This window comes from Phocoena sinus, chromosome 8, assembly GCF_008692025.1.
Source record: "Phocoena sinus isolate mPhoSin1 chromosome 8, mPhoSin1.pri, whole genome shotgun sequence".
Lineage (NCBI taxonomy): Eukaryota > Metazoa > Chordata > Mammalia > Artiodactyla > Phocoenidae > Phocoena > Phocoena sinus.
In genome coordinates, this window is record NC_045770.1 from 69,332,280 (window position 1) to 69,358,915 (window position 26,636).

Consider the following 26,636-nt stretch of genomic DNA (forward strand, 5'->3'; position numbering starts at 1 on the left):
TCACTTGCTCTTATAAGCATCATGCAGGGTACATGATCTTATGTGATTCTTACAACAACCCTGAAAATAGATTCACTTCCCATTTTCCAGATGAAGAGGCTGAATGTCAGAGAGCCCTAGTAAGAGACAAAACTGGGATTGGGATCCCAATCCCGAGATTTTGGATTTCCATAACCTCATCATGCTACTTTCCAGATGTTATTGAGTAACCTCCAGTTTGGAGGATTTGAGAAGGAAATAAAATCAGAGAAGGTCGGACTATCATGGTTGTTGATGTAGCACTATGGTCTGCTCATGGCTTTAGAAGTAAGAGAAAATGACATTTGTGAAACTGCAAAAGAGTGTACTGTTTTCTCTCTTCTGTCCTCTTTCCCAAGGGTATATAGACCCCCCTCAAGCTGGGTCCTCATCATGACTCAGAGAGGGAAATAGCTTGCCCAGTGTGACCTCTGAGCGTGATTTATGAAACAGGATGTATCCAAATTTTCACCACATTGGAGCTATTCAATTTTCTCTAATGGCCTTTATCTGAGAGTTATGTCTATTCATGGCAGCCACGACCAGTAAGTCATTAGCTTAAAGTATACTGATTGTTAATTTTAGCATCCTGGGCCCTGGGCCCAGTGAGAGAGGACTCTTGCTTTTGCGAATTGAAGCTAAAGAACATTCGAGCAGTTGGCTGACATTTACATCAGGAAAAGTTAGAAAGAAGGGATAGTTAAAAAGTTAATGAGTAAAGAGCAGTTGACTAGCTGGACGTAGTTCAGGAGGTAGCAGAATGGCCTCCGTTTGGCTGCCTCTCTACACGTACTGTTTTCACCAGAAGAGAAGTGGAACCAATCTTTATATCAAGCACCCCTGGGTGCCAGGTACTTCACATATGTGATCTTACTGATCTGCACAGCAGTGCCATGAGGAAGGAACCATCACTTCCATTTCAACCTTATGATATAGGAACCCCACTTTACAGATAAGGAAACCTACTACCCAAGGACACACAGCTAATAACTGACGGAGTTGGGATTTGAACCTTGGCAGTCTGCATTCTTAACCAGCAGAGCTCTGGATGGTGGTGGCCCAAAGGCCCAACCAAGTCCCTCAGGGGCTGCATACCACCTAAGGTCTTGGAGGTCTGGGGCACCATTTTCTCACTAATGACCCTTAGAAAATCAGCAGCTCAGGGCCAGCTCACAGATGCCAGTAACTGCAGTTTCCTTGTGTGGCTCAGGGCTTGGTGCTCCTCTCATGGGCATGTGGGCATCCATGGCTTTCCTGGATCCAGGAGCCTGGATCTCCCTACAGGATTGTCTCTCACGCTCCTTCAGGGGAAGCTGCTGGGGGTTGGCTTTGACAAGTTGGAACCATTTGGGGGATGGGTGGTCATGTTAATCAGGGACTGGGACACATGGGCCTCAGCCAGGAAAGCTTGATGGGGCTCTTTTTCCTCCAACTTTTGGGGACTCATGGGCACCTCTGAGTCAACCTGCCTGTCCCATTCCAAGGCTGAGCTGAATCAGACTAGGAATCCCTGGAACTTCCCTGTCCACTGTCCATTCCCCTTTGCTTGGTAATCATAGCAAAGGAGAGAGAGCAGGTGTAATTATCCCTGTTTTACAGATGGGGAACTGTGGCGCCATTGATTTCCTAGGGTAAATCGCTCTGAACCTGGATGGGTCTCTTCAGACTCTTAACAGGCAAAGTCTTCTTTGGATTTCCCATGGGAGGCGTTTATGGGAGTGAGGAGACCTGGGTGCAGGTCCCAGGTGTAGCTCAGCTTACTGTGTGACCTCAAGCAGATTTCTTCCCCTCTATCTGTTCATGTTGACCTCTCTGTGCTTCAGTTTCCTCATCTGAAAACTGGGGACAATAATAGTAACTTACTTCATAGAGTTATTTTGAGGATTAACTGTAAAGCATTTAGAACAGTGCTTGACACACAGCACCTAATAAGTGTTTCTCCCTCTACTCCTCCTCATTTTTGTATTATTATTATCATTATTATTACAAGGGGGTAATCACTAATGCTTCCTATTAGTTCTAATACTCTAAGATTATGATGTGAGCTCCTCCAGGAAGGCTGCCTGGATTTTGGCTGGCGGCTATGGTCTTACCCCTATCAAGTTCATGGACATATTTGTGCATACGGGATTCCTATTACTTTCCATGTAAGGGCTGGAAAGTAGATGTATCCAGTTAATCAAGTGGAGGCTTGGGATCTTGTCTGTGCTTTACGGAAACTATTCTGGCCCCAGAATTGAGGAGCAGGGCTGAGGTCGGGGTGGGCCCCCTCTACCTGATGCACAGTCCTTCTGGGCTGTCCATCCAGGCTTTTCAGGGCCTGAGGGGACAAGGCTGGCTCTGTGAGCCCTGAGGTCTGTTCTGCCTACTTGCTGGGCTCCTTCGTCTGACAGCTGTGAGGGGCCCTTGGGGCCTCCTCCAGGGAGCCAGCGCTTTCTATATTTCATGAGGCTCGGTCCATTCAGCAAGGCTGGGTGGCAGCTTGCTTGGTTTCTTGCATCTCCCCTGGGAATAAACGTTTTTAAAGTATCTGATCGCTGCAGGAGGCTGGCCGCCGCAGCTATCAGTACTGAAGTATCTCTGATGACTATTGCCACCCATGGGAGACAGGTCACACAGAGGCCTGGAGAGGGAGTGAGGAAGGAGGCCCGTTGTTGTTACTTCACAAAGCTCATTGCATCCCTCCTTTCCACCCCCAGGACCCCACCTCTCCAGCCCTAGGGCCTTCGGGGTCCGCTGGGAGATTGTAAATGAATTCCGGCTGCTGGTCTCATTCCCTGAGGCCCATCCACTCCACTGTTCACCATGGGAACTGAAATTCCACTCTGATTATTTCACTCTCCTGCTCAAACACCTTCAGTGGCTCCCATCATCCACAGGATAGAATCTAAAGAATCAGTTCCTTTCGTATATAGGACTATAGAGGCACCTTCCCTCCAGCCCCTGGGAGAGTCCCTAATACCTGCTCCATTTTCTGGTCTCCTTGCTATGGCTCACACTGCTCTCCTGACACTGAATGTCCTTGTCCCATCTTCACCTGGCAAAATCCCGCCCTGCATTTAAGACTCAGCTCCTCTAAGAAGTCTGGCCTATTCCCCAGCTGCAAGTGACCACTACTTTTTCTGTATTTCCATGCCACTGGGATAGCTTTCTCTGAACTCTACCACCAGCCCAGAGGGCTCCAGCCTTCTAGAAACACTTGCAGTTCCCTAAACTTACCATGTTCAGGATTCTGTGCCTTTCACATGCCCTTCCCTCTGCCCGCACATACTTCCTTCCCACCCCTTCTCCTTCCCTTATTCCCACATTCTTCTCTCAGCTTTGGGAGCATGTCCTGAGAAACCTTCCATGACCCCTCCCACCACCTTCCATTCTCATCTACTACTGCTTGGAGGCCCAATGGACCTCCCTTAGCATCCTCTTGGTTACCTGTTGTTGTAGTTTTCATGCAGCTTTGGGACTGTCTGTTGGTATGCCTGTCTGTCTGGAGAACCTGATGAGCATGGAGCTGGGGGTGGGGAGGGAGGCTGCCCAGGGGTACCAACAGACAGGGAGGATTGCAAAAACTCAGGAGAGGCAGGTGGCTTTGTCTCATGGATGTAGGAAGCAGAGCCCTTTCCACGCAGTGTGTATGGTTGCAAAAGGCCCTCCGACCTTTGTCTCACTGAATTCTCTCAACAGTGTGGTGGAAATAGGTACCTTTGTCTCTCATTTACCAGTGCGGAAGCTGAAGTTCCTTCATCATTAATCGTTAGAGAAATGCAAATCAAAGCTACAATGAGATATCATCTCACACCAGTCAGAATGGCCATCACCAAAAAATCTAGAAACAATAAATGCTGGAGAGGGTGTGGAGAAAAGGGAACACTCTTGCACTGCTGGTGGGAATGTGAATTGATACAGCCACTATGGAGAACAGTATGGAGGTTCCTTAAAAATCTACAAATAGAACTACCATATGACCCAGCAATCCCACTACTGGGCATATACCCTGAGAAAACCATAATTCAAAAAGAGTCATGTACCAAAATGTTCATTGCAGCTCTATTTACAATAGCCAGGACATGGAAACAAACTAAGTGTCCATCATCGGATGAATGGATAAAGAAGATGTGGCACATATATACAAAAGGATATTACTCAGCCATAAAAAGAAACGAAATTGAGCTATTTGTAATGAGGTGGATGGACGTAGAGTCTGTCATACAGAGTGAAGTAAGTCGGAAAGAGAAAGACAAATACCGTATGCTAACACATATATATGGAATTTAAGAAAAAAATGTCATGAAGAACCTAGGGGTAAGACAGGAATAAAGACACAGACCTACTAAAGAATGGACTTGAGGATATGGGGAGGGGGAAGGGTAAGCTGTGACAAAGCGAGAGAGTGGCATGGACATATATATACACTACCAAACGTAAAATAGATAGCTAGTGGGAAGCAGCCGCATAAGCACAGGGAGATCAGCTCGGTGCTTTGTGACCACCTGGGGGGGGGGATGGGGAGGGTGGGAGGGAGACGCAAGAGGGAAGACGTGTGGGAACATATGTATATGTATAACTGATTCACTTTGTTATAAAGCAGGAACTAACACACCATTGTAAAGCAATTATACTCCAATAAAGATGTAAAAAAAAAAACTCACCTAGTCAATCAACAAGTGTTAATTGATCTGATTGTTATGTACCAGGCACTGTCAGGAAGGGGGTGGGGTGGTGGGAGTGGGGAGGAGATACAGCGGGAGAGCAGGTCAGACCTAGTGCCCACCCCTGGGATGATCCTCAAGGGAGAAAGACGTTAAGCACTAATTTCACAGTGAATTGTTTAATTATAATTGTGATAAATTCCATGGAGGAGAAATAATGAGGGGGTAGGGTATTGTATGATGAGGGACTTGACTGAATCCCTGGGTCAGTGCCTCTCCTACCCTCTCCCCCACCCCCCTTCCCCAGTTCCCATTCCTCTCTCTATTGCTGCTGCTGGAGCTTAACTGCTTTCCACAATATTTGCTGTTCTGCTCCCGTTGACAGCCCTAATGGATTCTGCAGATTAAACAATCCCAGCCCTGCCTTGAGCTGTACTCGGCTTGGCCCATTAGACAACGGCAGAAGCCACCCTTGCTCCTGGTTCTAATTGAATAATTTACTGTAAATAGCCTTCATTTCCTCCAGAGCCCAAGCTGGCTCCTTAGCCAAACGGAGGTGAGCAAGGGCTGCCTCTAATGGGATGCAGGAGCAGAAATGAGCAGTTGTCCCAGCAGGCATTGAATTAAATCAGAGACACTTAAGGTTTCAAGTCCTTCTTGAAAATGAGCCACTCCTGGTGGGGAGAGACAGCCAAGAGCCCTGCAGAACCCAGGCTGCCAACTCCAGGGTAGGATTTCCAATGAATTAGGAAGGCCCTTGGGCTGGAGGTGGAGGTGATGGAGTTTCCTCTTTCCTGCTCACTCCTGCAGGTGTCCTTTTCACCTCTCTCGTGGGCAAGGTAGCATCTCTGCCTGAGATATATTTCTCAGCTCTTCCTTCCATGAGGAAGTATACTCCCACTTTGAGGCTAGCACGTGCCAAATGCATGATATATTACATTGAATTATATTATATTATATTTATTATATTAATCTATAAGGGAGTTTTATGAGTGATCTCATTTAATGCTCATGAGGCTCCTAGGAGGCCGATATAATCAGAGAAACCACATTCATGAGGGTTGATGCTTTTCCCAAGGTCATGTACTTATCAGGTACAGAATCAGGATTTGAATCCAGATCTACCAGACTCCCAAATTCAAGTTCATTCTGCAATACCAGTGAGGACAGATGGCATGGGGCAGAGAGGTTACCTTGAATTCATTCTTGGTCTCCTGACATGCTGAGCAGCTTTGGAGGGCTTCCACTCTCTCTGCTCAGTGGGATGAGTCTGGCTTAGGGCAGTGGGAGGGGGCAGCCACCCAGCACACTTGAAACAGGTCTCTCTACAAAGCTAGTGACACTTTATTTATTTATTTATGTTTAACATCTTTATTGGAGTATAATTGCTTTACAATGGTGTGTTAGTTTCCGCTTTATAATAAAGTAAATCAGCTCTACATATACATATATCCCCATATCTCCTCCTTCTTGCATCTCCCTCCCACCATCCCTATCCCACCCCTCTAGGTGGTCACAAAGCACCGAGCTGATCTCCCTGTGCTATGAGGCTGCTTCCCACTAGCTATCTATTTTCCATTGTGTAGTGTATATATGTCCATGCCACTCTCTGACTTCGAAAGCTGGTGACACTTTAGGCTTAAGCTGGGACTGTGGCTTCCCATCCCCTGATCCCTTTAGGACCCATAACTCTGTCCTTACGACTCACCAAAGGAACCAAACCAGTGAGCAACTGGAGAGATGCCCCCACTGTCTGTGCCCCTCTTCCTCCCACCATTTGGGTGCAGTGTTTGGATGCTTCATTTTTTGAGCACTGTTCTGTCCTCTGGCTGTGTCACTGAGGTCCGACACTTAATGTAGCTGGAGGACTCATGGTTTCGGAGGTGGGAGCAGTGGGAGGCGCTGGTGAGAGGCAAGAGGGCTCAGCTGTGTGTGAAGGGTAGGGGCTGGGTGTTGCCCCCATGGAATGGAGTCAGGCTTCCAGTTAGCAAATGTTGGACCTGTGTCACTTTTGTTGCTCTTATCACCTTCACCTGCTCCAGCACCTCATCTCCCCTCTGATCATAAAACCTGGATACCAGCCCTCTGTCACCTAATAGCTGTGTGATCTGGGGCAGTGCACGTAGTTCCCCTGAATTTCAGAGGTCTCATCTGCAACAAGGGGATGATGATAGTATTAAATGAGTTAATACTATATGAAGCATTTAGAACAGTGCCTGGCACATAGTACACACTCAAAAAATATTAGCAATTATTATTCTTTGCACTTTTATAACATCAGCCAGATTAGCTCTTGATAGTCCCTATCTCACCTTCCAGATTTTCTCTCTTACCTGTTCCCCATACCCAGTAAATACGAGCTGTGGCTCCTCTGAGAGCTAATCTGATTCACAATCCCAGCTTCAACCATGTAGGTGCCCAGTCCCACACTGAGCAAGATGGGGTTTCAGACATCTGGGAGTTTGTCCCACTGAGGGAAAGAGGCATAAATAATACAGTCTGTGCATAGGGCGGTGATACACGTGCAGCCCAGATGTCCCCAGGAGGGCTCTCCAGCCTCTGGGAACACGTGCCATCACATGACCCAAGGTTTTGTTAGCAGGCAGCCTCCACTGGCCTAACTGCTGGGAAGCTGTGGATGACGTGGAGGAATGAGGACATCTCAGCCGGATGTTTTAACAAAATCAAGATATATTAGGTTTATTGCATCCCCCTCAGCTGAGAGCCCAGCGGTTGCTAATGAAAAGGAAGAAATTGTTTGAGCGTGATTTGTTCCCTCTGGGTTCTAGCCAGCTTCTCCCTGATGGGCTCACAGGCCAGTGATTAGGAATCTGTTCTAGAATTTCGTGGTCACCAAGATGTGTTTCTGGAATCTACCTCCTGGAAAATCAGAACATTCTCCTGCATTCAGGGACCCTTTCTCAGCGTCCCTCAGATACGACTTGATCAGATCCAGGAGGTCCTCCAGTATTCTAGGGTGTGCTCACAGAATCCTAACTTGTTCACACTTTAAAGGACCTTGGAACTTCCTGTGTCCTTAAACTTTCCTTACTGTCACTTGCCTCAAACTTTTTGCTCTGCCCTCTTTCTTCTCCATGATGAAGATGGAGCTAAAATAAGATCTGCTTGCTCACTGAACTCTGATCACATCAAAGCATTCACTCTGAGATGGTGGTAGTTCCCTTTTTGGTTCTTTCATCAGACTCATTGAAAACGGAACAAATACCTCATCCTGTTGTTTCTAGCTTTTTCCTTTTGTGCCATTCTCTTCAGGCTGCTGATTCACTGGGTTCCAAAAATATACCTTCTCAATAATGAAAATAATGAAAGTAATAAAACTAATTATACTCCTGATGATAAAGAGGCCTCGTGGAGCACTGTTATTGTGCTAGGTGCTTTATATGCTGTACTTAATTTTCTGCATCTCTCCTGGCAAAGCTGACCACAGGGCTGAACACAGCACAGACTCTCAGGACATAATAATAACTATCTATTTAGCTCTCAATCCGGCCTGACACTTCTGCATTCCTGCTTTTATGTCATTGTTATAATAGCCCTGTAAAACAGATACTATTATTCTCAGTTGCAGATGAAGAATTAGGGCTCAACATAAATGTATTAAAAATTCATTCCACTCATTATTTCTGTAGACATATCTCGTGTTTGCTAAGTGCCCAGCCCTTGGAACCAAGTGGTCCCTGCCATCCAGGGTCTCACAGTCTAGTGGCGTCTGCAGAGCAGGGAACAGGCAGTGACAATGAGTCTCTGGAATGATCTAAAGCCCTAGTTTATTCTGGGCTTCTTCCTCCCTATACTTTTCAGATTCACATTTTTTGTCTTTTATTCCAAGCATCACAAGGGGTACTTTATGTCCAGCCACATCACTATTAATTAGAGTCCTCCTCCGTTCTTTTCTCGTAAGGGTCACTTTTAATCATAATGTAAGAGTTTAATTTTTCTGGGCTTGAATTGCTGCCCTCCTCAGCTGTATCCTCCCACAAGTTCACACTTGTGTTTTCTCTGAATGTCTTGAAATCTGCTGTCCTCAAGCTCAGGATATGACAAGTGACAGACAACCGTCTCTTGACTATTGCTTTACCCGGGCAAAGGTGACAGAATCTCCATTTTCCTCAAGGAGGGCTTCTTCATTGGCTTGGAGAAAGAGGTGGCAGAGAGGGAAGAATGGAGATGGGCTGGCGAGGCAGGAGACAAACAGGTGGGCAGCTGATTTTATGGAGGAAGAAGAACACTGTTGTCTTGGTCTAACCTATGAGGCACTGGCAAGCCACGTGGGTGCTCAGTGCTGGGATTGGAGGCCCTGGAACCTGGATCGCCTTTATCAGTTAGGCTGCTTTTGGGTATACTAAACCAAAATCCTCCCTTAGACAAGAACTTTATTATTTTACATACTAGGAAGCCCAGAGGTGGGCCAGACTCAGCACTGGTTGATTCAGTGGCTCAGTGATCAAGAATGCTGGTTTTTTTCCTCTGTGTGCCTGCTTTCTTCTCCAGCTGGGTCCCCTCTTGATTGCAAGATGGTCTCTAGCAGCAGTGGAGCGACGTGCTTCCTTGTTCAGGTCCAATGGGAGAGATACTACCTCATCTTGTGGCTGGCTTGCAGTTAAGGACAAAGTTAGCTTTTCCTAGAAGCAATTCTGTCATGGCTCATTGGCTTTAACTGAGTCACATGCCTACTCCTAAACCAGTTCCTGGCAGTTTGCGTGAAATTACATCATCTAAAGTGGAATGGATTTGGGGACGCAACCACCATGCCTATTACAGGGTCACATTTCTCAGGCATAAGCAAAGTGAAGAACCTAGTACTGTCACAGTATATATTGATAGTTAGGGAATTAGCATAGAGAGTTGCCAGATGTAGCTAATAATACAGGATGCCCAGTAAAATGTGAATTTCAGGTAAACCCTAAACTTTTCAAGTATAAGTATGTCCTATGCAATATTTGCTAGTCTATGTGTCCCAATATTTGGTGCAAAGCAAAATGGGTTAGGTACGTTTTGGGCCATGAGACATAAGAAAAGATTCTAGGGGTTCATAGTGGGCTAGGGGCTGAGAATCAAGATCAGACCTGAGTACTGCATTGCTTGTGTGAGGGTAGTGGAGTATAAACTGGTTGAAACAGCAGAGGAGGGCCAGGGGGCCTTCCCTCCACACCTGAGATGAATCCCTGTGGCCGGGATTTGGGAGAGAAAATGACTGCGCCTCCTCACACGGGCGGCCCGCGTTGACCCCATCCTGCCTCCTCTTTCCAGGGCCCCGACCGCTGTGGGCAGGCTTTGCTGCAGATTGGCGTCAACATGATGGCGCTGCCTGGAGGCCGCCACCTGGACTCCATCCCCCTGCCGGGTCAGCGGTAAGTCCCACTGCTGTGTCTCAGGGCCAGGCCTGCCCCACCTGGACTCTGGCTGAGGCCTAGCCCCAGGATCCTGAGGTTTGCAGGTGGCCCCTTCTGTCTGTGCACTGTGCTGGGGAGGAGGCTTAGGACAAGGTATCGGGGATGCCACAGTCACTCAGCAAATACAAATGGAACTGGGCCCTGGGGCACAGAGGAGTCAGCCACATCCTGCCCCAAGGAGCTAGTTTAAGATCCAGGCAGACAATGAAGAAAAGAGTCAAGTGGAGTGCGCTGCTAAGATAGGGGACCCCAGAGGCAGCTGTGGATCCCGCCAGGGCCAGGAGGCTGGAGCCACTGGGGGAAGTGGCCTCTCTGAGCCTCTTGGAAGAGGTCAGCCTACCATTAGGTGGCTTTCTCTCAGAGCACCAGGGAGAGGAGGGGGCACAGAGCTCATCCTTGGGAAGCACTTGTGGCCCTGAGCGGCAGTGTGGGGAGGGTGGGGGAGGAGTACACTGAGCAGCAGGTGAGGCCCGGATGATGAGCTGGGAAGGAAAGACCTGAGGCTCTAGAGCTGCCTTCACACAGGTGAAAGGGATGAGGAAGCAGGTGTAGATCTGACATGACTGGTCCTGGAGGCCTGAGACAGAAGCCAAGGTGGAGGCACCAGGGCAGCAAATCTGTGATGACCAACTGTCCCGGTTTGCCTGGGACTGTCCTGATTTTGGCTCTGAGATTCCTGTGTGCCTGGAAACTCCTCGGTCCTGGGCAAACTGGGATGGTTGGTCACTCTAATGCAGGTTTGATCTATGGAGGAACTTTGCAGTTTGAGTGCTTAAGGCTCAAACTTAGCCCTTCATTCCTTGCTCAGACATTTTGACGGGGATGTTTTGAGGCAGCAGAATCCAAGTAGCACTTGCAAGGCCGTTAAATCGTTGTTCTGTTCTGTAGTATTTTGCTTTAAATATATTATGGTACCACTACCATCTAATCTCTACTAACCCCTCACCTGAATTGCAGGGGTTTTCAACTTATTAAATCATGCATTTCTATATCGTTTGTTTGATTTCTGAGTACTATTTTATAATCAGAAAAGAGTGGAACCATTCTAGATGAAGAGGAATCTTAGTCTTTCCATCACCTGTCCTGCCCAGGTAGTAGGTTGGAGACTGTGTATCCAGATGGGCGGCAGCAGCTGTGGCAATAGGACTTTGGGACACCTCCACAGAACTCATGGGTGTTAGGATGGTCAGACCAGAGGCTGTGCTGGGGGGTGGGGAAGCTGTCATCACAGGGCTGTTTAGGACAGTGGTTAGGAGTTGGGACCCACTCCACCCAAACTTGATTCTTGGTTCTGCTACTTATTAGCTGTGACCTCGGGCTTCAGTTTATTGATCTATGAAATCGAGATATTTATACTTACCTTATCGGGTTGTGATGAGACTTTATAAAGATGTATAAAGATATATAAATCACCTGCCTGAAACATAGAAACTGCTCAATCAACGTTAACTTCTTCTTTAAATAAAGAGTAAGTACTGCTCAATCAACGTTAACATCTTTAAATAAAGAGTATGTCCCCGGACTAGAGAATACGGGGCCAAGGTAGATCACATCCTGGCACTCTTTCAGCCCCTGGGAACCACTGATCTCTCTCTTCCAAGCTCCTCAGAATTTTTAAAGATAAAAGAAAGTTAAATTACATAAAAATGATTTAGGAATCAGATCACTATTCTTTTTGAGTCAGTCAGGACAGGTTTTCTAACTTATATTGTACAGTAAATACCTTGGGAGGAAAACACCAGACTAATATGGTTCCACAAACACTGCAACCTGCAAAAATGTTTGTTTAGAATGTCTTCAACCTTACAGTTCTGTTAGAGCAGGGCAGGCTGCAGAGAGAAGGTGGTATTTCCTTTCATATAGTCATAGCTTGGCATTGCCAGGGCAGACCTCCCCAGGGTATTGGGGGAATAGAATCCTATTAATCCCCTCACCCTATTAATCGTCTGTGTTCTAGAGGCATGTGCATGAGCTACATTCACAGCGGAGGCTCATGTGTATTTACAGGACGTCAGAGGGGTCCATTTGTCTGATCTGATGCCACATTATGGGCAGACAATAGCAGCCACCTCTACTTTCCTTTTGCTCCAAGCTGTAGAGGCCTCTCTCGTGGGGAATAGCACCGTGGTTATTGTCTCCAGATAAATAATTAATGCTGGATAATTGACTTCTTTTTGTTGTGTTCCAGTGAGGCTGAATTTCACTCTGGAGTGCCATTGTTCACCTCAATGTACAAAATAAATAAATATGGTCAAGTTGTGTGGGATCATCTCACAGCCTGGGTGAATCATGTGCGTTAGGCCTTTGGTATTTGAGATCCTTACAGGTAAATAGCATCAAATAGAGCTTTTCTAGGTGCAGGCTCCTGGAAGAGAACAGAGGGCAGGGAGCAACTGAGTCTGAGGCCAGGGGTTGGGATCCTGAGCTGAACTGGTGTGGGCGACAGGAGGGTGTGTGATAGTTCTCTCCACACTGACTGTATCTGAATCTCCTGGGAGGTCTTCGTATTTAAAAATAATAAAACAGACAAGCCAAAGAACAAAACCCTACTCTTGGAAACTGTAATGCGGGAACTCTAAGTGGTTGAAAGCATATAGGCCTTGGAATCAGACTTGGGCTCAAATCCCAGCTCCGCTTCCTATCAGCCGTGTGACTTTGGCTGCCGCCTAACCTATCCGAGCACCAGCTTTATTGCCTGTAACAGGGTGTCAGTCGTAAGTGCTTTTAAAGGTCGTGTAAGTGCTGGGGTCCAGGAAGGAAGGTCTCTCTAGGCCTCAGGGTGCCAACCCACACGTCACCAGGCCATCCCTGTAACACTAACACACCCCTCCTCCCTCCCTCCCTCCGCAGTGGAAACCCTCGCAAGCTCAGGTTCAAATACTTCCCTGGAGGTTCAGGGACTTATTGGTGGGATTGCAGGGGACAGGGCCTCAGCACTCTGGGTAGCAGGAGACTGTGGCTGCTGTGTCTCTAGCTGATCTTTGCTTTCTTCTTGCGTCTCTGGGCTCCCATCTTTGTGTCTGGTACAGTGATTCCCTCCATTGGCTCTGGGCTGGGTGGTAGTGGTGCTGGGACCCAGACATGGTGGTCCGGGTGTTGCCACCTGTCTGCCTGCTCCCAGGGTTGTGCTTTCTACCATCGCAGCGTAGCCCTCATCTTCTGCAGGGATCCTGATGGCCCAGTCCTTTGATTTGACCCTCTCTATGGAGAGGTTCCTACAGGGTGGGTTGGAGGCCAGTCTGAGGGATGCACACAGGGCCACAGCCAGACATGTCCTCCCTCCCTCCCTCCCTCCCTCCCTCCCTCCCTCCCTCCCTCCCTCCCTTCCTTCCTTCCTTCCTTCCTTCCTTCCTTCCTTCCTTCCTTCCTTCCTTCCTTCCTTCCTTCCTTCCTTCTCTCCTTTCTTCCACTACTTCTCTTACCCACAGATCAAGCTGAGACACTGACATTTTCTCTCTGGTTTCCTCCCAGTGAGGGTGGGAATACTGATGAAAGGACTGGGCTTCACTAACCCCATAACAAAGTTGGCTCACTGTTTTCCAGCATTTGCTAAAAGCTGGATGCTTTTACACATAACAACTCAGTCCTCATGATAGCCCTCGTGTATACTTATTATTATCTCTATTTTGCTAATGAGGGAGCCATAGTTTAGGTCCACTGGGAAGCAGCCATTGAGATGGAGTTGAGATTTCAAGATGGTTATTAGGGAGTGCCTTTGGAATCAACACCTGTGGAAGGGAGAGGAAGGAAGCAGGCCTGGGCAGGGGGAGCTGGGGAGCTGTGATGCCTGCTTGATGACGACTCAGCTGACCTCACAGGGACCTTTGGGATCAGAGTTGTTCATTGGCCAGAGTGGCCAGAACCTTCATATCCCACCTTGATCTGTCGTTGGAGTGTGTGGGCAGGCATGAACTCAGGTGAGGTGCCTCTGAGGCAGTATCTGGGGGGTCCGCCAGCTGGGGACAACAAGTCCTCCCCTGAGGGGGAATCTGAGAGGCACATACAACGTCCATCCCATGAGGAAATGAGGCTTGAGGAGTTAAGTCACCTACTTGTCCAGGACAGGCTGACAAGGACCAGAGCAGAGATACATGTTCCCAGATGGTACTTGAACATGAGTGCCGGCCAGCATTCTATCCTGGCTGTCTTTTCCACGATGTTCTTGAGGGCATTGCACAAGCAAATCATTCACTCATTCAAGTAGCCGTTTATTTACTAGCCTTCCACATAATTTCTCAAAATATGTATCGAGTGCAGATCAGGTGCTTTGTATGGGGCTTGTGTGCTTAAGGACATGATTGTGACCAGATACGGCGTGGTCCCTTCCCTTGTGCAACTCACTGATTTATCTCTTGACTTGATCAGGCCTGGTTTTGTAGCAAGTATACAACCTGGGGCTTTTATTTGGGGTGTCTCACTGTGAGGGAATCGCTTTCTCACAATGTTTCTGTTCAGCCTGGAATCTGAAACGAGCCAGGGCTGGATGCAGCTGCAACTAGTGGCAGGCGGCCTCCTGGGTTGCCGCTGGCCTGCTGGCGAGGACCCGCCCAGCTTCCCTGAGCCAGTGGGGCCATTGCAGCCCAGCCTGTCTCCAAGTAGATAATGGCTTGCATGTGTACACCCTTGGTCTGTGGCTGGTTTTCTGCTGCTGGGCTGCTTTCTGTGCCTGCGGTGAAATGTGCAGACTGTAATGTCAATGGGATAATTGGATATTTGTCTGTTGTTTAAACCAAAAGGAAGGCTAATCAAAGCTAGAATCATATTCCCTTCCTTCTCCCATCTCCCAAGAGAAATCCACAGAAACACAGGGCGTGACCTTGTAAAGGCAGAGGGACGATGATTCAGTAGATATTTTTAAGAGGAGAGGTTGGATTTAAATTCCCTTATGGTGCCGGGAACTGGGATCATAGAGGTATTCAATGTTGTTGCTGGAAGTTTCCTCAGAGCTCCCTGCATTATAAGATAGGGAAATTGAGGCCCAGAGAGGGAAATGGAGCTGCCATAATACTCTTCAGTCCCCCCCCACCCCCGCCCTTTGGGGAGTCCTGCCTTTCCTGGGCTCTGTTTCTTAAGTTTATTCTCCCTCCTAGCCTCCAGTAAATTCTGGCAGCTCTGTGTCCTAGCCCCAGTGGAATCGTCTCATTAGCAATGATCTGTAATAGATATCAATTTCATTCATTCACTCATTCATTTGAATGAAATTTACTTGAGGCTAAGAACTTACTCTGGGCCAGGCCTTGAGTAGTACTATAATGAGTTATGTAAATGTCATCCTTCCTACTCAGTAATAAATGTCCTGAGGGCCAAAGTCATTTCTGATTCATATTTTGGTTAAATATGAATTTAACCTTTGGTTAAAATGCACACAGAATAAACTCAAAAACTGGTTGTTGAATGAATAAATGTTTAATAAATGTTTGAAAAATGACTAACAGCTGAGGAGTTTCAGGTGACTGTGAGAAATTTAATTCCATAGCTTGGATTTTGTTCCTTTCTCCAAGACACTCCCCTGTCTGTCTCCAGCAAGCTATCTTCATTCTTTATGGTGGAAAAGTGCTGCTTGGAGGGAAAGGATAAGCTAGAGTTTTACCTTGATTAATTTAAATACTGTTTCTGAATGGAAGTCAAAGATTTAACTGGTTGAAGGAGTCAGACAGTTGGAGAGACATTTTTTTCTTCTAAAGAATAGCGATTTAGGGCTTCCCTGGTGGCGCAGTGGTTGAGAGTCCGCCTGCCGATGTAGGGGACACGGGTTCATGCCCCGGTCCGGGAAGATCCCACATGCCGCGGAGCGGCTGGGCCCGTGAGCCATGGCCGCTGAGCCTGTGCGTCCAGAGCCTGTGCTCCGCAACGGGAGAGGCCACAGCAGTGAGAGGCCCGCGTACCGCAAAAAAAAAAAGAATAACGATTCAGAAATATTTTTAATCTTTGGTTTTAATTCATTGGAAAAAAATGTCACTGCAATTTCATCATTAAATGTCTTACAGGAGAGCACACTGTAGTGGGAGCAGCAACCAGGGACCGGAGGCTGGCCTTCCTTCCATCCTGTCTTCCTTCCTCTCTTCCTTCCTTCCCAGCCCTGGCTCTATGCTAACCTGCTGTGTGTTCTCAGACAATCCTTTTCCCTTTCTGAACCTCAGTTTCTTAATCTGAGAATGAGGAGGTAGGCAAAAGTTTCCCCAGGGACCCTTTTAGCTCTAACTTCTAGAAGTCTGTGAGTGAATATTGGATAGTCTTCCCTTTTCTGGACAAAAGTAGCCCACTTTAGTGCCTCAGGGCTATGAAAGAATCTCATTGACCAAAACAAACAGGGTCTTATTTCTTCCAACGAAACTCATGAAGAGGTTTAGTGTTGGCCTTGTAGCTGGGCTGGAAACCGTAAGACATTTTAGTTTGGGAGCCCCTTCCAGCATTTGAGGGTGTGCCCTGTTCAGGTTTTATGGAAGCCCCGTGGTACAGCCTGGAGAAGTGCTCTTCTCCAGGGGAGGGGATAGTGCACCCTGCTTTGCTAGGTTATAATATAGATAAATCCATGAAACCTAGCACTCCAACATGCTTCTTGATTTGAAGTTCTTATTTTTTGACTGAATTCATTCCACCCCTCTGACTACTCTTAGCAACTTGCCATCTTCCCAACATGTGGTTCCTCGCCTCCACTGTTTTGCACATATTGTTTCTTCTGTCTGAAATCCTACCATCTTCCAACTCTGCTTCTTCTCCTGGTGAACTTGAAGGCGTCCTTCCAAGCGCCGGCGTGGGAAGCTTTCTCAGATACCCTAGTTTGAGATGAACATCCTTTCTGTGCTCTCAAAATTCTTTCTCCTTACTTCAAAACGCCATAGGGAGCATACTGAACCATAACTGCTTATTTACAATCATTCATTTATTCATTCAGTAAATGTTTATTGAGTGCCTATGATGTGCCAGGTGCTGTGCTAGGTGGAGAGATTATGTCCCACTGTAATAGAAGGTCCTGCCCTCTTGGAGATCATATTCTTACCATCTCTCCTTTATAATCCCAACACCTAGCCCAATACCTTGGCCCACTGGGGTACTCGGTAAAGTATGGAGGCCATTACCAAGTGTTCTTGGCATAGAAATGTATTCTTACAGAAGGCTCTCCACTTCACACAGCAGGTGGAATAGAGTAAGGCAGAGAAATCCAAATTCCAGATTTTGAAGGAATAATTAAAGTTTCATTCTGAGTGAAAAGAAGTTAAAGTGAACCAACAAGAATGTAGGCAGAGATTTCCATAAACTAATGACCCCCAATGTTTTGGGGAACTCTGGATGCCAGGCCAGCAGGCTTATCTGGCAATGAGGAACAAGTATCAGCAACTGGGGACCAGGACATGTGTCTGCTGAACTGGGAAGAATTGTTCCCTTTGGCATCTGAAGGGTCAGACACAGTTACCTTCCCCCAGTGATGGGCTTTGAAGAATGAGGAGGGCAATCGAAGTGGCAAGAGCCGAGGCAGGGACAGTGAAGGGGGTGGGGAGACCCTTCGCAGCCAGAGTCCTGAGAGGGTCCCTCCCCACTCTGCACGGTCTCCCTGGCTTCCCGTTCTGGCAGTACTTCTGGTGCAAACTCGTCAGAGATCTGTGATGATGGGGCCAGTGGGCCAGTAGTTCTGTCCTGAATTTAAATAACACACACCCTGTTCTCTCCCCCAAAGAAATAAGGCAAGAGTTTGAAAATTGACTAGACATGCTGTAGTCTTTAAATGATCACCATCTTTAAAAAGGCATTGATAATCACATAAGGGAAGTCCAGCATAGGAGAAAGAGCCCCAGCTGTGGATTTGAGGGTATGAGTATCAGCTAAATTGCTGAAGACCATTAAAGAACGTGGCATTTAGGTAAGACCAAGGTTCTGGTCTCAGACTGCATAGATTCTTGTTTTCACTTATCTACCACGAGACCTTGGCCAGGTCACTTCACCTCCCAAATCTCAGTTATGTGACCCTCATGGGATTGTTTTGAGGGTTAAGTAAGCATTAAGATTGGTTCTAGCATTTAGCACAGTGTCCAGAAAGTAATAAGCACTCAATCAATTTTAACTTTATTATGACTATTAACAATGAGGTCTTAGACAAGTTAAGTAATGCCTCTAAGCCTCAGTTTCTACATCTATAAAATGGGTTGGTAATCGCCAACCATCAAACCACTGTGAGGGCTGAAGGAGAGAGTTCTTGGTGCCCAGAGGTGCTCTATTGTTTGTAGATGTGGGTACACACTGCTTGCTGTGTGGGTAGTTAATTCCTTCTGATTTTAGACATATTTTAGGGAGCCCATTTTTTTCCATACTGTAATGCCTTAGTATAAGACTATGCTCCTCCCTTCTCCCACCCCAACTCCACCCTGGATAATTCCAGCTTAAAATAATTTATCCAACCAGTATCCTGGTACGTGAAGATGATTGTGGTTACATCTGGCTTTGTGTTGGGAATCTGCCAGCTCCAGAAAACCCAGATTTGGGGGCTTATTCACCTCCTTCCAGATGTCCAGGAAAGCCACCATCAGGGAGCAAGGAGCAGGGTGACTTGGGGAGTAGACATCTACTTCTCTCAGGGGCTCTTCCAGATACTGGACAGGGCTCCTGTGAGCCCCATTCACTGTTTGGGATGCCCTCCCTGCCCCACAGGCAAGGGGGCATCTTCCCAGCATCAGGCTCAGATTCCAGCTCACTGTGGAAACGGAGGAAATCCAACCCTGGTCCTGGCCCCTGGCCCCTCCAGCTCCTTGGCTGGAGACCCTACAGTCTCCTCACTGTGGTGGTTTCCACCATGAAGGGTGTGTGACTCATTGCCAGTCCATCTGCTTTGACCTCAGTTTTCAATTCCTTCCTTTGTATGAGAAATCAGATCATCTGTACTTGCAATGGAAAGATTTCGTGTATAGTGAGATGGCAGCTCCAAGTTCACGGCTGAGGATGGTTGAACCACTGGGAGTTGCGAGGTGAAGGGACAGCAGGCAGAGCCTGCTGCACAGCAAGAACTGCCCTGTTTAAGCAGCTTTTTTATGTTGGGGTCAACCAGCAAATGCAGTAGGAAAGGTGGAGCCCTGAGAACCAGAGAGCTAATGACAGAGAATCTGATGAGCTATGCAATTATGGGATGCTCTGCACTAACGCAGTCCAAACCGTAAGGAGCCACAGTCCCCGGGCTCCAAAATTGAGAAGAACATCTCATTATGTGGCGGCACAGTGACGGCGGCTGGGAGTGGACCGGCTGTGGCAGGGCTGTGCCGGCTTCACCAGGCCTGCTCTCCTCTCTGGGAAGGTGTGGGGCCTCTTTGAGGGGCCCCTCTGTAGGGCCTAGACCCCACTTCTGTCGTGGCCTCGTGTATCCCACTTGTCGTCGTGCAACACCATGAAACCAAGCAAAATGAAAACTAACTCCTACCTGGATGGGTTTCCTATCTCAGTCAGGGCAGCACCAGTCACACAGACCAGAGGCTGAGGAGGCAGACCTGCCCCTTTCCCTCCTTCACCCTCGTATCTTCTCATCTCCCTCCCAGACCATTCACTTCTTCCTTTCCCAGGTCACTGCCTTCGTTCAGCCTTCTGTCCTCTCTCTGCTGTATAACCATCATTCCCCGACAGGTCACCCTCCTGTATGGTATTTAACTCACTCCAGTCCATTTTCTACTGAGTCTCAGCACAGGTGTGTCACTGCCCTGCTCTAAAATGTTTTGAGTGTCTCTAAATTGCCTTCAGGATTAAATCCAAATCCCTAATCATGGTATCCAAGGTCTTTGATCAACTGGTCCCTGTCTCTCTCCTTAGGCCCCTTCCTGGCCACCCCTCATAGGCCCCTGATGCTTGATTCCAGTGAAACTTCTGGTCGTATTACTATTTTTATGTCTCTAGGCAGTTTTGCATTTATGTGGAAGTCCTTCTGTCCTTGTCGTCCTGGCCAACTCCTCTCCTCTAAGAAGCAGGGCAAATGTCATTTCCTTTGTGTACATATTCCCAGGCGAAGTCAGGCCCTCTGTCTCCAGTGATCCCAGACTCTCCTGCTCACAGCTTCTTGCTGGCAGTGTGGTGTTTAGTTGATACGAGGAGAGGCTCTGGGCTCTAGAGCATGGGTCTGAGTGATGGCTCCACCACTTACCCACCATGTGACCTCTCCCAACAGAAGTCTTCTTGTCTGTAAATGGGGACAATAACAGTCTTCTCTCCCAGGGCTGTGGGGAGGATTAAGGAGTAATATATTGAGAGGGCTTAGAACACTGCCTGGATCATTGCTGGAACTCAACACATCAGCTACTGTTATAACTGTGACCAGATTGGATTCTTGGTGCTTTCTTGCCTGTTCGGGGTCTTGCCTGAGCTGTGTGAGCACTGGGATTTTCTCCTGTTCAGGTTTTTCCTCAGCTTCTAGAACAGGCTGGCGCTGAGAATGCACACAGAAAACACCAGGACAGCAGGATGCATGTACTTGGCTGCAGGACCTGGTGGGACAGGCAGCTGCTTCTGGATTCTGCATCTGGGGCTCTTTTGAAGCCAAATCCTAAGGATGCCTGGGGTCCGCCCACAACTGGGGATAGAGGACTCTTGGTCAGAGGCTGAGGCTGGGGATAGAGCGAGAGTGTGGTAGAGGAAGGGGGTCCAAGTGCTGGGGGCTGGAGGCTGATGGAGTCTATGGCAACGGTGTAGACCTGCTCTTGGAAACCCTCTAGTGGTTACTTCTGGACTCTCACCTGCCTTTTCCAGAATCCCGCAGAGGTACCAGGATGGCAGCTGACATGTAGGATATGTGAATTCTCCTAAATGTTCCACTTTGGCAAATGAAAATACTCTCCTTGAAGTAAAGAGGAAAGACAAAGCTAAACCCTCTTTAGTCTACACATCAGGTCCTGTGTTACAGCCGTGAAACTTGAAGACAAGCAACGACTCAGCTCAGGCATGTGAGCTGACAGTATTAAACATGCCATCTGGACAGAGCACGGCCTTTCATAATGCAGTTTAGAGTGGCATTTAAGGGCATGGGGTTTAGAGTCTAATGGGCTGGGTTCCGAGCCAAACTTTGCCACTTACAAGCTGGGTGATATCAGAGAGTTCATGTAAGCCTCTCTAAGCTTCAGTTTCCTCATTTGTAAAGATAAGATGATGATAGTGCCCTGCTCTCAGGGTCACTGTGAGAACTGCATGAAGCCATCTCCTTGATAGTTGGCACAGGGCTCAGCCTCAATAAATGTTAGCAGTAATGATTATGGAGCTTATCACAATAACCCGATGAGACGGTACGGCGGTACAGGTCATTGTTATTCCCGTTTGATAGATTTTTAAACTTAATTCAGTTCCATAAATAGACACTGAGCATTTTCACTGTATCGGGCCCAGTGCAAGGGGAAGGATGCAGGGTAGGCCTGGTAGAGAGAAGCCCTGCCGTGCTTATGGTCTAGCAGATAAACAGGTAGTTAAATAATTGAGACCTGTGTCATGATGGGGGAAAGACAGGGTGCTCCAGACACATGGGACACATGGGACGTAAGCTCATCTAGGAGTCAGAGACACCTACTTCAGGAGAGACATTTAGTCCGAGATTCCAAGGATACGTAGGCATCAGCAAGGTGAAGAGGAGATGGGGAGAGAGGGATCAGCGTGTGCAAAGGCTGGGAGGCTGGAAGTCTCAGCAGAGGTACTTGAAAGAACTTGGTGAGGCTGAGACAATGGTTTGGGAATGAGGAGGTCAGGGAACTGAGGCTCAGAGAGGGCAAGCGTCACATGCAAGGGCACACAGCTATTAAGAGGTGAAAGTGGGATGAGGCCAGAGTGATGGATCCTCATCAGGTGTTCTTACTGTGAGTAACATCATGCCAGCTCTCATACGTATACTGACAATGCACGTACACACATGTATCCTTTTTAGAGTTTCAAAAGTAAGTTTTTCCTGAGTTAAGGGAAGGCCAGGGAGTACTAATAGTGTCTTCAAAATGCCAGAGTTTGATAAAGTTAACAAGACGGGTTGCTCCTGAGTCATCAAAGAGGAGGCAGCTGTGAAATGTGCACATGAAATTGGCTTCCTGGTCTGGAAACAGTCACCTAGAGCCAAATTCATGTTCCCTGTCCTGAAACAGAAACGACAGCACACTCATGGGTGCTGGACAGTCTGGGGAGGTAGTAAAGGCACAGACTCTGGAGGCAGGCTGACCTGGATTGAGATCTAGACCCAGTCATTGATGACCTGCCGGAAGCTTTCTGAGCCTCACTTTTTCCTGTAAGATGGGGGATAATAAATAGCATTCTGTAACTGCAAGACAGATACTGTATGGGCAAGCACTTGATATGTGTCTGGCATGCAGAAGGTACTCAAAAAGTATTTCCTTTATAGCATGCTTGGAAATATGCTAGATTTTTAAAATATTGATTTGTTAGAGTCTCCAAATCTCTTCCCTACCCTCAAGTCCTTCTGTAGATTGCTGGAAGCCAAAACCTGGAGAAATGGACAGGACAAAGTGACTATGATGCCAGTATCCATATCCCCTTCACAAATTACTCCCAGGTATTAGCTTCGAGGTGTATTAGTGGGCCAGCACTCCTGGGAATATCTGAAAAGCAGGATCAACTCTCTTACCGGGTTATACAGGACAGTTCAATTAACCGAAAATGTTATGGAACACATATGTCAAAAGGGCTAGGATGAATAATGAAAATGGGGATTTCTGGGGAGTCATCTGAAAACTCTTTCCAGTGCTGCAGCTTGGAGCAGAGGGCCACTGCAGGGAACACGGAGAGACGGAGGCCATCCCCAGCACAATAGGTGATGCAGGAAACATCGTGCAGATTCATCGAAGGAGAGATTACTTCCTTCCTGGTTCTGGCATTGCATGCATGGGTCAGCCACAAGTTAGGAGCAAGGCTGCTGTGAGCTGTCCAACACCATATGCTGGGGAAGGATCTACCCTTAAAATGTGAGCTAGGAGTGGTTAGGGACAGAGATGGAGAATTATCTGCCCCTTTCACAAAAGCCTCAACACAAAGAAGGCCTGTAATGCAGCTCAGCGTGGCTCAGAAGCAGGGCAATGAAAACACTGGAAGATTTGAACATGATCAGAGAAGCATTTTCTTTGGTCTCAGCTGGCTGGGTTTCACCAGTTCACCAGTGCCTTAGTGAAGAGAGATGGGAAGTTAATTTCCTGACCATACTGTAAATTATTTACAGCTTGTTGCATAAATAATTATGCTTACATTAACTGTTCAATAAACAGTTTATAGTTCACCGCATAGCAGAGGTTAAGTCATTCTAAATTCATCTATGTGTGGTTTTTATAAAGCCCTTAGTGAGAGAGCCTTCCAGGTTGGGTTGTAGAATGGCGTAGGGGCCAGGTGGACCCAGCTGATGACAAGGTTCCTCAGATGTCCTCGGGAGGAATCCTGCTGTTTACTCAGAGTGAAACCCCAGAGGGCCTGCAGTGGCTTTCAGGGCCCTCTAGGATCTAGCCTGAGTCCCTTCTCACTCCTACTGACCTTTCCCTTGCTCCACTCCATTCTGGCCGCGCTTACCTCTGTACTGTTTCTCCAGTGCCCAGGCTTACTCCCACAGAAGGCCTTTGCCCCATCTTTTCCCTCTGCCCCGAAAGCTCAGTACCCGTACATCATCATGGTTGGTTTTCTCTGAAGCATTCCCTCTCAGCTTACCTTCTCAATGAGTCCTACCCTGACCCATTATTTGAAGTGGCTCTTCCCTCCCTGCCTCTCACATGAACAGTCTTGTCCCCACTTATTCTAACTCTTCTTTTGAATGGAAATTATCTGGTTTTAACATACTAGGCACTGTTAAATCTATTATGTTTATTACTATTGTCTGTTTTCCCTGCTGTAATGTACCTTTCATGGGGCAGGGCTGTTTGTTGGCTTTGTTCACTCTGTATCCCAAGCAGCTGGAACAGTTCCTGGCACAAAGTAGGCACTAAGGAAATACTGACTGAATGAATATTCAGGGTGGAATGTGTGAGGGTATGTGGGTCACGCACTCTGCGTGCAGTCTGGGAGGGCCTGGAAGTTTGGGGAATGAAGTTCGATGGCAGGGCAGTCCAGTGAGAGGGATGGGCCTTCTTCAAAAGAAGAGACAGTCGTCCCATCAGACTCAACAAGTCTCAAGCTGAACCCACCTTCCTGTTTTCTGAACTGGTTTCTCCTGTCCATTCATCTGCTTGAGTCAAAAATTTGGGTCACATCTTTGACTAGTCCCTGTTGTTCATCTTCCATCTGAATTGGTATTCAAGTCCTATCGATTTTATCTTAATTATTCTTGAGTGATTGTCTTCCAACACCACTGCTGCCACAGAAATCAGGACTCCTCATCTTATTCTTGAACGTCATTTGGCTAAATATAATATCCTTGGTTTCTTTTCATATAGAATATTTTAAATATGTTACTGTACTTTTTTTCTGGTATAAAGGATTGCTCTAAGAAAGTTATCAGAGCATAATTTCCTGTCCCTTATAAATAACGTGCACTTTTTTTTTTTTTTTTTTGCGGTACGTGGGCCTCCCACCGCCGTGGCCTCTCCTGTTGCGGAGCACAGGCTCCGGACTCGCAGGCTCAGCGGCCACGGCTCACGGGCCCAGCCGCCCCGCGGCACGCGGGACCCTCCCGGACCGGGGCACGAACTCGCGCCCCCTGCACCGGCAGGCGGACTCCCAACCACTGCACCACCAGGGAAGCCCTCTGTTTTTCTTTTAAAAGTCCAAAAATCTTACTAGAATACACCTTGTATGCTTGTTTCCATATAGGTAGTATACTCGGTATATATCATTTTTCTTAAAAATTTAAGCTCAATTGATAATGGTTATTGAAATATTGAAACAGTAATTTATAGTTTCCTTCTGTTTTTGAGTACATTCTCTTGGCATTTTCTCATCGTAGCAATATTATTCTGCTCTTTATTCTCTTTCTAAAATAACTATGCATGGGATGATACTTTAATAAATTTTTATTGCTCATTTGTATGTGAAATTAGTTTTCATAAACTTTTAGAGGGAAGTAGGGTTCAGGAAGTCTGTTCTAACTTCATAGAGCTCCATCTTCTTTTGTTTTTGTGTAGGGTTCAAAAATATAGTGATCTGCTTTCTAAGGTTCCTAGCTCTGTTCTGCCCCTCACATTGGTCTGAACTCTCTTCCTTCTGTCTCTATTATCTCTGTCCTTCTCAATTTCGATTTTACTCCCAAAAGTTTCTTCTTAATGTGGTGCTTTGTTGTAGAAGAGATTCCTGTTGGGTCAGTTTTGAGAGTTCAGAGTATGTGCTTTGCACTCACCTCATTGGAGAGGCAAACCCCTTCTAATTTCAGTTATTATTCTCAAATCGTCACACTGTGCTTTCTAGTAAATACCCAGTGGTTACATTGGGGTTCTCCTTTCCCATGTTCTCCAGATGCCACCTTATTCTTTCCTTCTTCTTCCTCTCATACAGATGATACCGAGCAGTCTTGTAGCTGCAGGTGGTTTGCCCCCCCCGCCCCCCGCTTGTATTTTGAGGTTTGTAGGAATGCTTTACCATCTAGCTTTGCTGTAAACATTATCCATGGGCTTTTGGCCTTGTTATCTAGTTGCTCTGTCAGTTTTTATATGGGGAATTGGAGTGATTGATAAACTATGCTACCACTACTGTCATCTTTCCAGAATTCTTCCTTATTTCTCTCACGTTTAAGTAACTAAGTTCTGATGTTACCAGCTGCTTTCATTCAAATCACTCCAGAAATAACTAACACATACAATATTGTCTATCAGGCATTATTCTAAGCAAATATTTACATACGTTTGTATACATATGTATGTGTGTGAATATATATATTCATATATTCACTTCATTTAATAATCACAAAAAGCCTAGGAGTTAGGTCCTATTATCATTCCCTTTTGCCATTGAGGAAGAGGAAACTGAAATACAAAGAGGCTTTCCCAAAGTTGTAGTTAGCAAGTGGCAGACTAGGCTTTAATCCAGGCAATCTAGCTCCAGAGTTCATGCCCTGAGGGGAGCCCTGGTACCCAACAGAAAACACATGATGCCCAGAAGACCCAGTGTCCTGCCTGGCTCTGATGCCGGCACAGTGGTACCTAGAAGATACAGCAGTAAGAGAAGAAGCAGCGACTATGACAGTCAGAGATGTCTAGTAGAGATCAGACAGCATGATATTACCCAGAAGGAAAGGCAGCCATGCTGGGTGGACCCGGCAGGACCTGGCAACTAGAATTATACCTAGTGTAAGGCTGCTAAAGGAAGAAGAGATGACAGAATTATCCAATGCTGCCTTGTGGTTGACTGAACCAGTCTTTTTTTGGGGGGGTGGGGAATATATATATGAGACGAACTCTAGGAACTCCTGGAAATACTTGACACTACGGTACATCATGTTAGGATGAGAATGAGGTTGGGCTATATTTGTTTATGTCTGTTTATCTCTTAGACAGTGTGAGCTTCCTAAGGGCAAGGGTCACCAGCACAAAGCCTGGCACGTGATCAGCATCTGTAGTGTTTCATTGAATTGACCAGGTATTGTTTTAAACCTTATTAAACTAGTTGAGAATATTTTACGTTACAGGCATCGTGT

The 26,636-nt window shown here is 46.9% G+C and overlaps 1 protein-coding gene across 2 annotated transcripts in view; it reads left to right on the forward strand.

Moving 5' to 3' along the window:
* INSC (INSC spindle orientation adaptor protein) overlaps positions 1 to 26,636 on the forward strand; it is a 137,786-nt gene that overhangs the window by 31,204 nt on the left and 79,946 nt on the right. For both annotated transcript variants that reach the window (XM_032640501.1, XM_032640500.1), the window contains exon 2: positions 9,936 to 10,036. In XM_032640501.1, coding sequence (XP_032496392.1) covers positions 9,936 to 10,036 — 101 coding nt within the window. The remainder of the gene's footprint in view (positions 1 to 9,935; positions 10,037 to 26,636) is intronic.